The sequence below is a fragment of the Oryctolagus cuniculus genome, chromosome 8 (assembly GCF_964237555.1).
Source record: "Oryctolagus cuniculus chromosome 8, mOryCun1.1, whole genome shotgun sequence".
NCBI classification, from domain to species: domain Eukaryota; kingdom Metazoa; phylum Chordata; class Mammalia; order Lagomorpha; family Leporidae; genus Oryctolagus; species Oryctolagus cuniculus.
The window spans coordinates 6,774,597-6,792,762 of record NC_091439.1 but is presented as its reverse complement, the minus strand read 5'-3'; the positions used below and the strand labels follow the sequence as shown (position 1 = coordinate 6,792,762).

The following is an 18,166-nucleotide window of genomic DNA, read 5'->3' as shown; positions in this document are numbered from 1 at the left end:
TCTGAAAATAGCATAATCTTTGTCAGTCCAGTAATCAGTATTGTGTATTAAATAGTACCCTGGTGGTCTAATGGAATTAATCCTACTTCCTGAGAGTTTTAACTGACCAAAACCCCAGTTGATGCATTGCCATTTGCTATATTCCTAGCTGTAAAACATCCTACCCACCATGGCTGAAACACCTGCCACATTTTCTAGTTTAAAGAGTGAGTATATGACAGAAATAAACTCATATATTGAAAAACTGATGGATGAAAAATTTATATCTTGTAAAAATAGATACAAAATAATGGTGTAATAAGATGCATTATTATTTATGATTCAAATGCAGAAAATTTGAACTCATTTCCACATTACTTTCTCTGTAAATAGAACAGATACACATTAACATATAGGTGACTGCTACAGCTTTTCACAAATCTCTAATACTATGATCACTTAAGGAGCTAATTATTTAATCACTCAATGGGACAGACACTAACATTTCGCATTTGTACTTTCTGGCACTATAGTGGATCCCCTTCAGAACGGGATGACTAGCAGGTAGACATTACTAATCTCCTGGTTCCAAAATTAAATCCTAAATTATGTGGGACAATATGTTATTTTTTGATTATTTTGTAGCATAGAAAAAATTAGGACTTTCACCTTGTTAGAAGAATCCTCGGAAGTGGGGTGGGAGGGGGGAGTCCAGGAAAAGATGGATGCTACAAACAAAGGAAAAGATCTGCCTCCAAGGAATGTCTTTATCCATGACTGAATCTAAACCAGATGATGCCTTGATTTGAGCAACCTTTGTTTCTGTTTTTGATGAATATGACCCTCTTTACCTGAAAATCAGAACCCTTATGTATTTATTTAGGGTTTCTGAATATATAGGTCTTGAACCTTAAGAAAGATCTTTCATTCAAGGTCAATGATTGTCGCTCCCCCTCTTCACGGAGGAATGACACAGGACCCTGCGTTGTTCTTCCGTCTGCTCAGCCCTCCCCGGGTTTGCTGCTGGTTCTTCCTGGGTTGGCTACCGACCCTTCCACCTCCGTGGAAGGGCGGTTCCCCCTAGCCACTTTCCCCACTTCCGCGGGGTAGCGGCACACTGCCGGCCGGCTCTCTCGGGGGCTGCACAGGTGTTCCCTCAGATGTTCCCTGTTGCATGTTGTCTCTCTCCTCCTTTATAGTCCTCTTCCACCAATCCCAACTCTGCTACCCACACGCCGAGTACGCTGCTCTCCTCCAATCAGGAGCAGGTCCTGCTGTTTATTGGTTGAACTGGAGGCAGCTGTGTAGAAGCTGTTTGCTCCTCTCCCAGCGCCATATTGTGGGAGAGCAGATGCATAGAATAAGTCTTAATTCCAGTAACTTAGTCTAGTCCGAGTTGCTCCCAGTTGCTCCCCACAAATGATCTGGATAATTTGCTTAAAATATTATATTTTTAATATATCCTTTTAGATGAAGAATATTCACTATAAATTAAAATTAGTTTGATTATTTATAGAGAATAATAAAGGATGTCAACTTTGGTTTCTTGCCAATAGTTTTTTCACCCTTGGAAATGTGATACAGTTTATGTGCTTACCAAAGCTACTGATTTTTATGCAGATTTTATGCCTTTATGCAATGAAATTTCAAAGGACACATGTTCAAAAGGCTTTACCATAAATTAAAGATGACCTTATCCCACCAGCTCTTTTCTAGAGGGTGGAACTGCAGTGGAATTTGAAATTAAGACAAGTGAATAATTTTAAATTTATGTTTTATTTTCTCACAGTACTCTTTTTTCTGTCACTCTACTTGATTCTTGGCCATTTTTGCGAATCATTAAAAAATAAACTCCCTAAATTTTTCTCATAAATTTACTTATTTTTACTAAACATCATTAATGTTGACTCTGTTGATATTCTTTAAAGCAATGAAACTAAAACTTATATTGTGTAATGTCCTCTAGGGACATATCATTCTGTGTATAATTTTAGCTAAATAATTGATGCTATCTTAGAAATGGGTATGTAACATATACTAGGCCACAAATGTTTACCATCCTGTAGTATGTTACACAAAACCTTCCTTTTATGGAGAGTTATTGATGTTAAGGAAACTTTTTAAATGGTAATTAGTTTGGGAAGTGCTGATTAAATAAATTTAAATAGAAATTTTTAATCTTAAAATTTCTTGGGGCCTATAATATGCCAACTTGAAAAGCAATTTCTGATCTGATTGGAATTTAGAATTTTTATTTTGTGGAACAGGATAATGGTGTTGAAACATTGTAAAGTCAAACTAATTTTATACCAGGATAAAATAGAAATAATAATAAAAAATGAAAGTAAATCTGCTGGTCAATAACATTTTTAGCATATTTCGTAGATCACCAGGCTTCTCACTTCCTGTCTATCCACTTATTTGGTGTAGCATTTGTTAAATAAGATGGCCAACCATTGTAATGTGCCAGAGACGAAGCGAGTTGCCTGGCATTTTTAGGACTTTCTGTTCCCAAATCAAAGAGTCCCAGTCAGACAAAGCAGTTGGTCACCCTCATTGCCCCGGAATCACAGAGACACAGATTCAAGTCCCATCTGTCATGTACTTTACAAAACAAAGCTTGTATTAAACTTTGTAAAATAAACCTAGATGACGTGGAAACTTTATCTCAAAAACTGGAATATTTTTGAATAGTTTTATCTTAAAGGTTTTATTAAGATACCATCCAACTCAGATTGGCCACAGTGATTATGAGGGGAGCCTGCACTCTTTCCTTTGCCTTCCTTAACACTCCTCTGGTGTAGACAAAGAGGCACCGCTTCCCTTATTTCAATAAGAATCACTAGGAACAAAGATTTTAGTTAATTTGCCCAGCACAACAGAATAGTAAGTGATACATGGTACAGTCTGGCCTTGAGCATATCTTTTGGTGTTAAAGGAAATGCTTTTTAACCTTCACTCAACTAAATTTCAAGTGCCAAAGAAAATTTGGAAAGTAATTATTCATAGGAAATTATGTAACTTCTTCACAATACCTTTACTTTAATACTTCTTGTTTGAATGTATTTTCTATTTTGTTGTGATGTGGATAACATATATTTAAGAAAAGAAGTTGTCATAATGATAACCCATAATAGTTTATATGGCCATTCATATGCCCTCTTTCATGTTCACTAAATTTGAACTGTACACAGAGCTTCTTTTCATAGCTCCTGTGTGTGTGTGTGTGTGTGTGTGAGCAAGTGTGTCTGTGAGACAGAGAGGAGAGAGAGGAGTATTCCCCAGTGCTAGTAATTACACTAATGTGTTATTAAATGGTTTGTCAGGTGACTTTTGGCCATATCATTCATGTAGAGCATGCATATTTCATTTTATGTTAGAAAATTAAGTCTCAACAAATAACACAACGTGGAATATAAAGCTCACTTGCAAAATGGGCCGTATTAACAATTTCTCAGATTTCTTCTTAAAGCATCAGTCTGATGTGATGATGATGTAGCACTGCAGAGCATAAAGACCCCCCGAAATGTAAATTTGCAGCCCAGCTGAGGGATTTCAGAGAACATAATCAGCACAGCAGAGAAGAGGCATTTGTCCTCAAAAAAGGGGATCATTCCATTGTCATCATGTTCCCTTCAAATTAGTTTACATCTAATTCAGTGAATGGTAGAATAACACTGAAATGTTTCACTATACAATCAAAAAATGTGAATATATTTGTTTAGAAAACAGATGATCCGCATATGCAGAACATAAATTAAAGGAACTCTGGATGCAGAAGCGTTGATTTTCTCTAGCCAGAATTGTGCTTCTATGATTGTGACTTTTAATTTAAAATGATAACGGGCTCATGCTTTGATTAGATTTGAATATTTGACAAAGGTTGAAAGGCTTTTTTTGTAGTATGCACATGCTTTGAATCATATCATGATATACCGTGTGCATTTAAATGCTTTTAGTTCATTCAGCTGAATCTTATTTTTTAGTGTCGTGTCTGACATTCACAGACTTCTAAAACCTTTAGTAGATGTCTTTGTAGATTTCTCCTCGTGATATGTATAAACTGCCTTAATGAAGATTTTGTCTTTTGGTGACTATCACAATTTTTTTGACTATCACAATTTTTAATACAAATTGCAAGACTTTTGAATATTTATTACTTTAATTAAAAATGATGTATTTATTTGAAAGACAGAAATATAGAGAAAAAGAAGAAGAAGAAGAGAGAGAGAGGATGTTTTCTTCACTGGTTCACTGCCAAATGGCTGCAATAGCCAAGACTGGACCAGTCAGAAGCCTGGAACCGGGCATTCCATCCAGATTTCCTGTGTGGGTGTTATTGCAAGTAATTGGGCCATCTTTAGCTGCTTTTCCCAGGAGCATTGGCAGGGAGCTGGATTGGAAGTAGAGCAGCTGGGACTTGAATCAGCAGTGACTTAACCCACTGAGTCACAATGCTTGCCCCAAATATTCAGTTTAGGTCCTCTTTCTTCTTCAGAGACATGGACAAGAATTATGTTGTCAACAACTGCTTTATAAGAAAGCACATTAATCAATGCTGTTTTCTTCATTGGTAATAGAAACACACATGTGTGAGACAGATATATCCTGACTTGATATTTCTTTTTTTTAAATATTTATTTATTTATTTGAAATTCAGAGTTACACAGAGAGAAAAGGAGAGACAGAGAGAAAGAAAGAGAAGTCTTTCATCCTCTGGTTCACTCCCCAGTTGGCCGCAACAGCTGGAACTGTGCCAATCCGAAGCCAAGAGCCAGGAGCTGCTTCCGGGTCTCCCACATGGGTGCAGGGGCCCAAGGATTTGGGCCATCTTCTGCTACTTTCCCAGACCAGAGCAGAGAGCTGGATCGGAAGTAGAACAGCTGGGTCTTGAACCGGCGCCCATATGGGATGCCAGCACAGCAGACTGCGGTTTAGCCACTACGCCACAGTGCCAGCCTGTGATTTGATATTTCATAATTTACTTAAAGAAGTCCTTTCTTTGACTTCTCTTTTTTGAGAAAGAGAGTGAGAGAGAGAGAGAGACTGCCAGTTTCTGCTTCACTCCTCAAATGCCCACAATGACTGTCTTGGCTTGGCCAGGCTGTAGCCGGGAGCTAGGATCTCAATGCTGTTCTCCCAAGTGGGTGGCAGGGACTGATGCAATTGAGTCATAACGTCTGCCTCCCAGAGTTCACATTAGCAGGAAGCTAGAATAGGGAGAAAAGCTGGGACGTGAGCCCAGGCACTCTAGTATGGGATATGGGCATCCCAAGTGGTGTCCTAACTGTTAGAACAGAGCCTGCCCATGAGATCTTCTCTAAAATATATGTGATTTAAGATGCAGTAATATTTATGCATGGATATTATTGAATGATTAAAAAAGTAATATTCTCATTTGTTTCTTTCCTATTAATTCATTTCTCAACCTATTTTTAAAATGATGTAGCTATTTTTATTACTCTATTTATTGACAAAAATATTTTAAAAAATTTAGTTGCAGTCATGTTTTTTGCTTATTTTATTATCAACATTAATCGTGTTGTTATATGACCTTTATTAGAATCACTTTTTAATGAATACATAATACTTCCCCAAAGCAGAAAACAGTTTTAAAAACATTCCCTTATTGTCAATGTTTTAATTTTTCCATATTACTTATTACCAAAATTAATATTTTTTCTGAAAATTATCCAAATTGTACAATATTTTCTTAAGAGAGTTTCCCAAAAATTGCATTTTGGATGTAGGAGCACAAGTTGTGTAAATGGACCTGTAACATACTATACTAAGTTCCTTCCATGTACAGTTTAAAGGTAAATGTTACAGATTTTGCAAAATTTGGTAATGGGTTTTATTTACATCTGTCTAGTTTGAGGTATATGCAGGAAACAGCAGTGCAAGCCTTCAGAAGATCTCTAGGTGTAGAGAGAAGGACTCACACCAAGGCCTGCAGTGACGCGGCACAAAGATATTTGTATAGAAAGCAGCCTCCCTCTTCCTCTCCTGCCCTCCCACCCCACCCCACTCTCCTCACACTCCCTCCTCTGTATTTAGCAAGCGATAAGGGAGCAGCTGGATTGCTAGTAGAGAGTGAACAGTGACGAAGTTACACTGAGAGTGTAGTTGTGGATACGATGTCCTGAGGAAGACTGGAGGGACAGGACCCACGTGCTGCTGGAGATGCTGTCCCCGGGAGAGGATGCAGCTGCCTCCGCGTCATCACCTCAGGCAGGAAGCAGAGATAGGGGTTTAGTAATCTGACAGTTGAACAATACGTTGGTCCTCTCTGGTGGTGTCTGTGTTCTTCACGACATGTCAGGCCAGACAGTCAGCATACATTTATAGGATGGGAAGTTTGTGGTGGCATAAGCATCTAGAAAAGATTAAAAGTGATAGGAAAGAGTCATTTTCGAAAGTGCGAAAACTCAGTTACTAGGAAATGGAAGAGGATTATTTGGAAACATTGGCTCCCCGTTTTGGATTCCTGGTTTAGGATTTACTGTCAAATAATCAGTTATTATTAGTATTGCACTTAATTGTGCTGTGTATTTTCCAGCTTCCAGTACTTTTAGTACCAATAGATTAAGAAGTACTAATAGAAATTTCATCAGTTTCAGTAAAGTCTTTGTATCATACAGTAATTCATCATTCACAACAGTAGGATTGCTCATTTGACAAATGACGCTCTGTATTTTGCACATCACAGTATGTGTCCAGATGTTGAGAAGGCTTGTACCCATGCAGCATTTTTCTGCTTGGGCCCAGCTCCTCTAATAATTCTGTCCCACTAAGATCTGAATATTAGAAGATTGGAATCAGTCTTGGCATAGTCTTCTTTTATGTGTTTTGTTTCAAAAACTTATCTTTATTTCTCTGAAGAAGAGAGAGAGAGAGAGAAAACTATATCCGTCTGTTGATCCATGTGCTGGTTTACTCCCCAAATGGTTGCAATATCTGGGGCTGGGCCAAGCTGAAGCTAGAAGCTAGGATCTGTATCTAGCTCCCACATGAATGGCAGGGACCCAGGCACTTGGATCATCTTCTGCTGCTTTCTCAGGCACATTAGCAGGAAGCTGGATTGGAAGCAGAGCAGCCAAGGTTCCACAATGCTGGTCTCAGCATAGAGTCTTGAAGCATGAAGGGAGCATGGAGATCATGAAGTTTGATGATTCTTCTCCACAGTTACCAGCATCATAGGGAAACGGAAACAAACACTGCCAAAACCACTGCAGAGGTACTTGTATGTTAGCAGTCCCAGGGCTGAGAGATGAAGATCCTGAAACTAATTTTCCACAAAAAAATGAAAATCCCTCTGAACTGTGAAGAAATTTTTAATTTGATAATTTGTATATCAACATCACAAATCATGAAGTGATGATCTAATGAGAAATTTATTAGAAAAACAACATTGATGCAATTACTATGAAAAGTCTCATCTGAAATGGCTGAGATGTTAACATAATATAAAATGTTTAAAGTCAAGGGTAAACTACCTAGTCCTGATATTCTTGACCACTTCTCTTTGATTCTTAGGTTTCTAGAGCAGACATTGCATTTGAATTCTTGAACTTCTCCATGATATCGTATGTGGGCAACCGCAGTATTGAGCACATATGCAGTGAGTTTCTGCACTTTCTCCTGTTCTTACCAAAGTGTGTGGTCCTTTTCAGTACACTTCCGCTCTGACCTATGATGCTGTTCAAGTGATGACAGAAGCTTTCCGAAACCTCCGCAAGCAGAGAATTGAAATCTCTCGACGGGGGAATGCGGGCGACTGTCTGGCAAACCCAGCAGTCCCCTGGGGACAAGGTGTGGAAATAGAAAGGGCCCTCAAACAGGTCAGTCATTCAAAATGAGCTGAGAGTTGATGTCATATAACATGATCATCAATTTTTTTCCCTACCATATCAGTCATGTTTATTTTAATCCTTATGTTTAACACACAGGCAAGGTTATTTCCTAACAACACAAAGGTAGGTTGCAAGTGAAAAGAAACTTATTAATATAATTTTCTGGACTTGATCCTAAAGAGTAATTTGTACAGTGTGTACCTTGGTTGAAATAAAATCGCAACTGTTTCTTTTCTGTTTCTTCATTAGGTTCAGGTTGAAGGTCTCTCAGGAAATATAAAATTTGACCAGAATGGAAAAAGAATAAACTATACAATTAACATCATGGAGCTCAAAACTAATGGGCCTCGGAAGGTAAATCCTTAGTGATTTAAAGGCTGTTGTCTGAGAGAAGAGGTGAGTCAGCTCACCTGTCACTTCACGCTTCCCGAGTGTTCTGGAGAGGGCATTCACAGATAGGCTCTAAAGAGCACCCGAAACAGATGTGTTTTCAAGTAATTTTCTAAATCGAACCTATTCATTTCTGGTAAGTATCACTGGGATGTAATCTGAGAAATAACTGTAAGTAGGACTGCTGTACATTTTTTAGAGTGCAGTGGAAAAAGACTGTAATGAGGTGAAAAAGAACTATTGCTGAAGGCTGATGGTTCTGAAACCTAAAAATAGCTGATGGAAATGCACCAAGGAGCTGTTCCATTCAGCATTGGCGCTAAATGCCATTGTTTGTATTTTATTTGCATAATCTCTATAATCTCTCTCAAATAGATTCCTCTTAGAGAATGTGAAAAGGTGAACCAGAGAACACAAGCTATTTTCTTAAAAGATTTTATTTGTTTATTTGAGAAATAGAGTCACAGAGAGAGGGAAAGACATTTGGTTCACTCCCCAAATGGCCACAACAGCCGGGGCTGGGTGGATCTGAAGCCAGGAGCCAGGAGCCCCTTCCAGTTCTCCCATGTGGGTGCAGGGGCCCAAGCACTTGGGCCATCTTCCACTGCTTTCCCAGGCCATAGCAGAGAGCTGGATCAGAAGAGGAGCAGCCAAGACTGAAACCAGCACCCATATGGGATGCTGGTAACACAGGTGGAGGCTCAGCCCACTATGCCACAGCACTGGCCCCACCACCAGCCAATTTTAAGAATTATTTTGGGCCAGCGCTGTGGCTCAATAGGCTAATCCTCCGCCTGTGGCACCGGCACACCGGGTTCTAGTCCCAGTCAGGGCGCTGGATTCTGTCCAGTTGCCCCTCTTCCAGGCCAGCTCTCTGCTGTGGCCAGGGAGTGCAGTGGAGGATGGCCCAAGTGCTTGGGCCCTGCACCCCATGGGAGACCAGGAAAAGCACCTGGCTCCTGGCTTCAGATCAGTGCGATGTGCTGGCCGTGGCGGCCATTGTGGGGTGAAACAACAGAAGAAGGAAGACCTTTCTCTCTGTTTCTCTCTCACTGCCTGCCAAAAAAATTATTTTGTTTTGCTTGTTTTTTTAGTTTCTTTCCATGCCTAATAGACTTACATATATGTGCACATCTACATATATTCATATGTATGAGACACATTTCTATTTAGAAGTCCAGTTTGTGTAAGCATAATTTTGAGTTTGAATGTGAGTTTGAAAAATCACTCCGTATTTTGCTAAGAGTAAGGTAATTTGCCCTGTGCCTCCCCGCTGTGTGTTTTTCAGATTGGCTATTGGAGCGAAGTAGACAAAATGGTGGTCACGCTCACTGAACTTCCCTCAGGAAATGACACCTCTGGGCTGGAGAATAAGACTGTTGTGGTCACCACAATTTTGGTAATTAGCTACTTAGGACTATGTTCAACCTTATTTTTGATTCCAAAAGATTATCTGCCCAGGAGAGTTTTGGTTTATGTTTTAAGACCATAAATAATAGTGCAACATTGTTTTCACAAGGTTTTAATCATCTCTTACATCCCACATTTCTTACTTTGTTAAAATGACTATGCATGCTTTCGCAAAAGGACTCAAAGTGGTCTCTATCCTCTTCACCACTGAAATCTAGCATGACAGGTGACTCATACCCTGCCAGATGCACAGGTGATCCACTGGGGGACAGTCTTCTAGAGGGTCTCTCGTAGCTCCTCAAGAGCTTTCCCTTCTGTCCGGCTCTCAGTGGAGTCTATCTTTCCATTGCTTACCTGGCTTAGTAATATCATCTACTTCTTTTTCTTGGTAATACAAGATGGACCCTTAAAGAAGAGGATGATTTATTGCCCATCTTTTAACCCCAAATTTCAAGACAGTATTTGGCACACAGCCATTGTAAAATAAATGCAGTGTTTAATGTAAGGGGTTGTGTTGAGCCCGATCTTGAACACTGAGGCTGTGCATAGATGGAAGAAAAATGTGGATCATCACAATCTGCTATTGGTGAAAAAATGGAGCAAATGGAGTTCACTACAGGACATGATTTTGTGGCAAAGCAATTTTGTTTTATTTACTTAGCTGTGAGGTAGTATATTTATGGGAGCCATTATCTTAATGATGTTGATCTGAAAATATGTATGGCTAATAAGGGATTTAGATGCAAACATCAGTAGGCACCTGGAAATTTCTTCAGAAATGCAAGTTAGTGATACATGTAGGTTTTTTTTTTCTTTTTGCCTTCGTGTTGTTGGGAGAAGCTATCTTAACAAGCCTCAAATAATGTTGGTACCCTTTCCAATGGAGGATATTGAACTGTGTCCGGTCCCTTTTTCATGCTTATTCTTTCTTATGTTTGCTGGAGTGAATTATTCTTTAGCTATCCTGTGGGCTCATTTTAGGATATTTTATCTTATAAACAAAGTAAGATTTAAAGCTTGCAGGTACAAAATCAGTAGATTATCACTGCAATGATCATTTCGGTTTGTCATCGAATTAATCTGATTTCCAAATCTAACTTATCCTTGGGTATCAGTGACACGGGGTTTGTTGTGAGGCTTGTTCTGGTTTATGCAGCCTTAACCTAGAATAAGTGTCTGCCATATCTAGAGTTGAATAAAATAGATGATGAGCAGTAGTCATCCCCATCAAGCCCTAGTAATTGCAAACATGGTGAGAGGACAAGCTAACCGTTTGTGGTTTTGAATATATTTTTCACTCTGGCATACATAGATTCAAGTCATCTTACTGAAATATAATGGTAGGTATTTGAGAACCCTTTTTCCAAAGCATTGTTCTTAATCATTTTCCTTTAATGTTGTCTATCGTCTAGATTGTACATTGTCTCTTGTTACTAGTCATTTTAAGCCAGAAGACTGATTCAGTGGTAATGCCTAATTGACGCAGCTAAACAGTTAAAGCTGATTCATTCCTGTCTTTCCATATAGGAATCACCATATGTTATGATGAAGAAAAATCATGAAATGCTTGAAGGCAATGAACGCTATGAGGGCTACTGTGTTGATTTGGCTGCAGAAATTGCCAAACATTGTGGGTTTAAGTACAAGTTGACAATTGTTGGGGATGGCAAGTATGGGGCCAGGGATGCAGACACGAAAATTTGGAATGGGATGGTTGGAGAACTTGTATATGGGGTAAGTATATCTCTATTCACAGATAAAGTCTGTGATTTGAACTCTTGTTTGTAGAATGTCACCCTATCCTGCAAAGTATTTGTGTCCAAGCTTGTTGTTTTCCCACATTATTCTAGAAATAGCTAATTCCTTTTGAAAATGTGGAAGATTGAAGCTGAAGCCAGAAGTAACCATGCAAATTAACTGAGGCAGCATTTATTTCGTCTGTCTTGAAGCATATGGCCTATGTGTATTATGCAAAGGGAGCAAAGGCATAGATGGAGTATAGATGGGTAATACTCACAGTCAAGGCAAATGGGTATAGCATGTATTTATAAAGAAGAGGGAAATTTGGGTAACAAATCACTTTTCATTTGTTCTTTACTGGGACTCTACCAAGGAAATAACCATCCCCATTTCTCTGATATCCTTTATTTCCCCTTTGACCCAATGATGTAACCATGATTCCTTTCTGAACGTGACTCCATATACTATTACTTTCCTTTGTTTCCCTTGCAGAAAGCTGACATTGCAATTGCTCCATTAACTATTACCCTTGTGAGAGAAGAGGTGATTGACTTTTCAAAGCCCTTTATGAGCCTCGGGATATCTATCATGATCAAGAAGCCTCAGAAGTCCAAACCAGGAGTGTTTTCATTTCTTGATCCTTTAGCCTATGAGATCTGGATGTGCATTGTTTTTGCCTACATTGGGGTCAGTGTAGTTTTATTCCTGGTCAGCAGATTTAGCCCCTACGAGTGGCACACTGAGGAATTTGAAGATGGAAGAGAAACACAAAGTAGTGAATCAACTAATGAATTTGGGATTTTTAATAGTCTCTGGTTTTCCTTGGGTGCCTTTATGCAGCAAGGATGCGATATTTCGCCAAGGTTGGTTACTCACTTGCTTCAACTTTGTGCATTTTAGGTCTCAAGTGGATATTCATGGTGTTTATGAATTCACTCTAAAAAGGTAACCAGCTGCCGACTCCTTGTCCAAATAGTTTAAGACTCTTACAGGACATACTCTTCCTGTCGGCATAAGTCTGTGAAATATTTGAGCAATGTTCTTCGAATGTTGGTCATATATTTCCCTGGTGAAATTATACACACCATGGAGAGGCTATAAAATGCATAAGGTTCCTATCATTCCATGCCTTCTTGGAGGGGTACCGTGTTTTTGCTGCATATTCTCATTTTACAGTCATCTGTGTGCTGATCCACAGACCTGTATATGGGAAAATGGGCAACATTATTTGTTAACTACAAAAGCAACAACTTGCTATACAACACTTCATTGGCACACATCTCATCTCTTCTATTTTCCCATCATTAGCTCATGGAACTGATATGAAAGAAATATTATGAAATTTATTTTTTAAGGTTAGGTTGCTGGATTAAAAGGAATGTATGTTAACATTTTTCAAGTATCTAGAAATACATGGATGGAACTAATGAGTCATTACAAATGGCTGTGCCATTTTGGATGGTATTATATCCATATCATGGAAAAACCTCCTATACCTCTGTTATCAGTATATGTTAATACCTGCACTAGAATATCTAAATATAATAAATGTCACAAAGCCTAGATTGTTTTCTCGTGTTACAAATATGAATAAGAGTAATCAGCACATGTGGCCCTTCAGAGGAATACATAATGCTTTTCCTGGTATAATTATTTAACATTTAAAGCCAAAATTATGATGTCTACTGGCATATTTTAATTTGGGCTTGATTACCTTTCTTTGATTCTTAGGGATACATATTATTATCTCGTAAAGGAGGTGCCTTTTCAGATAGTTTCACTGTATTTTAGTTTTTGAGAATTTTTGGGAATAACAAGTCATTAATTTTAAAAGAAAACTATATGAGCTCAAAACTTTCTTGTTTTCTGATCTTTTTCATATAATGCACAATTAGAGATGAATTAAATACATCTTACAGATAGACTTTCAATGGCTTAATTTCTAGTAGTAGGTAGTTGTACTGGTGGTAAGTTTTAAAATTTGCTATTTTATAAATTATGTATATCTTAAACATCTTGGTTCTATCACATCCCCTCTAGCTTTTCTATGGGAATGACATTTGAACTAGACACTTGCCAGTGAAATTTACTTGGCATGTCATGTAATTGTGTATATGTTTATTTCACCTCTCACAAAATATATGATTCATAGTTTCATCTCTGTATTTAGTTTATCTATTTTAAGTTAAAGACATTTTAATATGTCTCTATTAATAAGGGAGGGGGACTGAACACATTGTGGTCCCAGGTAACATTTTGCTCCATAAAATACTAAGGAAATGGTTCATCTTTGCTAAGAAGACTACTGAACTATCATATTACCTTAAGTCTCAGATGTAGTACAATTATCCTAGGATGGTATAAGCTGTGAATGTCTTTAGAATAAGTAATAAGAAGTGTATGAGAGTTCATTAAGACACAGGATATATTGGCCTGGATTCCCAAATAAAAACTTTGGGTCTTTTTGCCCTGTTCCTCGTGTTTCTGGCACTATAGACAGCTGTTTTGACATTTGGTGCTTGTCAAAGACTGGGAAACCTGTTTGCAGGTAGGGTCTAGAGTGCCAGGCGTATTTAACCACCTATAATATCAAAGAATCCACCATGACATATAGATGCCTTCCTACATTCATCAAACATGCTTCAAAATAAGGTCTTTTTTCTTTGCTTTTGATTTCACTCATGAGTCATGAAGCACTACAATTTCATAGGTAGTATATTTTTTTCCTGGTGAGATAAACAGATTTTAGATAGCATATTTTTCCTTTTTATTGATTGATATCTTTTTGCCTCAGAATATATGTGAGCAAAATTCATTTTATTAAAAAAGAGATACATATTCTTTCCCTTGATGCTACATGTGCATGTAAAAATTGACCCTGACACAGAGTATTGTCAAATTTAATGATTTTTTATATGAACCAAACCATACTTTCTTGTAATTCAATGATAGAGATGATCAATAAGAGAAAAGCAGTTTATTACCTTTAAAAACTGTAAGTGTAAAGGTCACTTTAACAATGACTTTTAAAAATTTAAAAACATTTATCATCACTTTGCAAGTAAAATACAATACAGAAATGTACACTACTGCTAATACATTTAAATTACAGTCTAGAATTATTGAATAAATTGACTTGGTAATTTTCTTGAAATTAAATTTTACACTGTCTTCAACTATAAAATAGTTTTCTAAAGATTAAGACCACAGAAATTATGAAAGAAATATGTCACAAAGACTGTTTTTTTTTAATTCTTCTACTTGCTTCTGTTTCTTTCCTAAATCTCTCTAAAGGAATATAAAAATGTATAACAATTTTAAATAATTGTCAATAGGGATTAAAAGAAATGATAGTATATACACATTTATTTATTCCTTGTTGAAAGGTATGGCTTTAATTATAGAAGTCATTTTTATTGTCACCATAAAATAAAATTGAATTTGTTGCTCTGCCTAGGATTCTCAGGAACTCTTTCAGAAGCATGAAAGGATAGTTGAAAAACATATAAAAGTAAATAATAAATCCCTTAAGTATGTTTCACCTTTGAGTGATTTATCTGATTTATCAACTCATATACTTTGTGAGATATCATGTATATTTTAAATCAATTGGCCTATTTAATCCCATTAAATTTAATAAGCACTGGAATAGAGGACGACTTATGATTTTTAAATTGGCTTTATTGTTACAACTGAAACAGATGTATATTATGATTCCTAAACATATTGTAAACTAACACGCTATGCATTGAGTCAAAAGCAGTTACTATGTAAGTAACTTTTAAGAGATTTGAGCAGTCAGAACTGAATTGCCTCTTAAGCACAGCATACATATATAATTATCCCTCTATTATGATGAGATAAATAGTGAATATTTTGAGAGTGGCTGAGTGGCTGAGTCCTTATAAGGGCTTTTCTAATAGAAAAATATATGTGAATTTTTTTCAGAATACAAGTTAGATGCATGTAACACTTTCTATCATTTCATGCCTACTTAATTCTTAGCATCTCCTTGATATTTGGTGTTAAATGTTATTATACTAGATTTGTTTTTCATTAAAGTCTCTCTCTCTCTTCTCTCAGCATATTTAGCAACTGCTGTTTTTTGAGTGGTCAACTGGTTTGTTGTATAAACATTGGTCAATAATTTGACAATATTTTTTAATCAAATGGTGTTTTTTCTTATTGCTAATTATGAGGAATATCAGCTTAGGTCATATATTGCCAAATTTTCTTGATTTATATTTTTGGAGATGTTACTTCTTCACTGTAGCAAATCTAGACATGCATAATGGAGTTGTTTGTGTAGGAAATAGTTTATAGGTTTGTTAATATCATTCAAATTACTATGCATAGAATTACACTACATATTTCAAAATATTAGAATAAATATCTATAACTTCATCTACATTTCTATATTTACCTACTTCAGGGCTTAAAGTGAATTAGTGGAAATCTGTTTAGCATCTGCAAAGGATTGTATGTAGTAATTTGTAATATCAGAAGTACTGGTGGGAATTATGTCTGGATAAACATTTATATATCTAATTTATTTTCTTTGGGTTTTCTTTTTTTCCTAAGCAGGAGACACAAAGGAACAGGGTCATGGCAGTTCATTCCCTGAAGGCATCTGTTTCTTATTCATTAAGAATTATATTTTGGGTCATATCTTTGTTGTTTCATTTTTCTTCTGTTTCCTCTCCTATATTTTATTTAAAACCTATTTATCTGCATACACACACACAAAAAATGAAATTATTCATTCTTACTGAGAGTTTTGAAACTTCACTGACTGAATTAAAGGGAGAGTTCCCTTGGCATTTAAAGCTACATTTGCGATCCATAGTCTTTTTGTTTGAAAATATTTTTAGGAGTCTTGCTAGTGATCTTTTTTCATATTTCTTATGTCATGGGTGGATAAAGTAGTATGAGGGTTGAATATATTATTTGTACATTCTTGAAGTTGCTTCATTATGGAATTTCACTTCCTGTTTGGGTATTATAACTGTAAAAGAATCCCAGGAGTCTGAATTTTTGGCATCTAGATGTGTCTTCAATTCTAGTTAATCTGTCTCCGTGTTAAAAATGTTTGATAATATCCAGTTTCATTAACTAGCACATATATTGAAAAGTTTTAAATTAAATATGCCCTAAGAAGTCAATATTTGCGTATTACTGCTAACTTGTTTTTTTTTATTAGGTCATTCATTTCACTTTACAAATCCATTTCATACTTGTTATTAGATCCCTCTCTGGGCGCATTGTTGGAGGTGTGTGGTGGTTCTTTACCCTGATCATAATCTCCTCCTACACGGCTAACTTAGCTGCCTTCCTGACTGTAGAGAGGATGGTGTCTCCCATCGAAAGTGCTGAGGATCTTTCTAAGCAAACAGAAATTGCTTATGGAACATTAGACTCTGGCTCCACTAAAGAGTTTTTCAGGGTAAGAGATTCTGCCATGCAGCTTCCTATTTTTTTTTTTTCCTAACATTTAACTGTTTAAACATTGCCCCCATTTTCATGGTCTGTACAAAACTGCGGTGTGGTTTACTCCATCTCCTCTCTAACAAAATGTCTATTTCTGCTCTAGAACCTGTCATTGTTGCTGACCGTTCCCTGTCCCTATCCATAACTCTACCTGTAATTTCTGATTCCTAAATCCTCAGGAGAAAAACCACAGTGTTGCAAAGAAATCTCTGTTTTATTAAAATTGATTGTCCTTTTTCAAACAAAATTGAAATATATTTCGATTATTATTGCTTTTTAAAATGAAAGTATGTTGTCTTTGGTTTTAATTAAATGACTGCATTGATTTTACATAGTTTGAAATGCCTACATTCAAACCACGAATTACAGTATGTCAAGAATATCTGTGTCAAGAAACAAATCTGTTCATACATGAAAATTCTGAATTTTTGTGCAGATCCTACAAGGAAAGTCTTGAAAAGGCCTTCAGCTTCCTAACTTTTAAAATGCGTAGTATAAGTATGATGTGTCCATTGGATTTAGGTTAAGTTTTTCTTTTACTTTGTAGCTTTGTGTTCTCTGTTTTAGGATAAGTTTATACATAGGTCTGATGTCAATATTATTTTATTTAATTTTACTAATATTTCTATAGAAAGGCTTTTTTTCTATTAAAATGGTTAAATAAACCGGACTTTTGTAGTTTGGTTAGGAACCTTAATTACCATGAAGCTGTGGTCTATCAATAGTTTTTTTTTTTTTAACTCTAGTGCAGGTCTACATGTGATGTTATATACAAATTTTCTACTAATGACTATTATCACTGTTGGACACATATATATATAATAGTTATATGAATACTTTTGATGTAATGCAGGGCTTTCGCTTCATTGTTACTTTGGAATTATTTATTTATTTATTTATTTATTTTGACAGGCAGAGTGGACAGTGAGAGAGAGAGAGACAGAGAGAAAGGTCTTCCTTTGCCGTTGGTTCACCCTCCAATGGCCGCCACAGCCGGCGCGCTGCAGCCGGTGCACCGCGCTGATTCGATGGCAGGAGCCAGGAGCCAGGTGCTTTTCCTGGTCTCCCATGGGGTGCAGGGCCCAAGCACCTGGGCCATCCTCCACTGCACTCCCTGGCCACAGCAGAGAGCTGGCCTGGAAGAGGGGCAACCGGGACAGAATCCGGCACCCCAACCGGGACTAGAACCTGGTGTGCCGGTGCCGCTAGGCGGAGGATTAGCCTAGTGAGCCGCGGCGCAGGCAATAACTTTGGAATTATTAAAATAGTTTAGCATATTGCATGTATCTTAACTCAGAAGTTTATTT

At 37.1% G+C, this 18,166-nt stretch overlaps 1 protein-coding gene across 6 annotated transcripts in view; it reads left to right on the top strand.

The window, feature by feature from the left end:
- GRIA2 (glutamate ionotropic receptor AMPA type subunit 2) overlaps positions 1-18,166 on the top strand; it is a 166,745-nt gene that overhangs the window by 125,517 nt on the left and 23,062 nt on the right. For all 6 annotated transcript variants that reach the window (XR_011378192.1, XR_007909322.2, XM_051819909.2 and 3 more), the window contains exons 7-12: positions 7,653-7,820; positions 8,082-8,186; positions 9,511-9,621; positions 11,160-11,366; positions 11,865-12,235; positions 16,617-16,815. Coding sequence is in view for 4 of the 6 variants with exons in the window: in XM_051819909.2 (XP_051675869.1) it covers positions 7,653-7,820; positions 8,082-8,186; positions 9,511-9,621; positions 11,160-11,366; positions 11,865-12,235; positions 16,617-16,815 (1,161 nt within the window). In the remaining 2 variants the exon portion in view is untranslated. The remainder of the gene's footprint in view (positions 1-7,652; positions 7,821-8,081; positions 8,187-9,510; positions 9,622-11,159; positions 11,367-11,864; positions 12,236-16,616; positions 16,816-18,166) is intronic.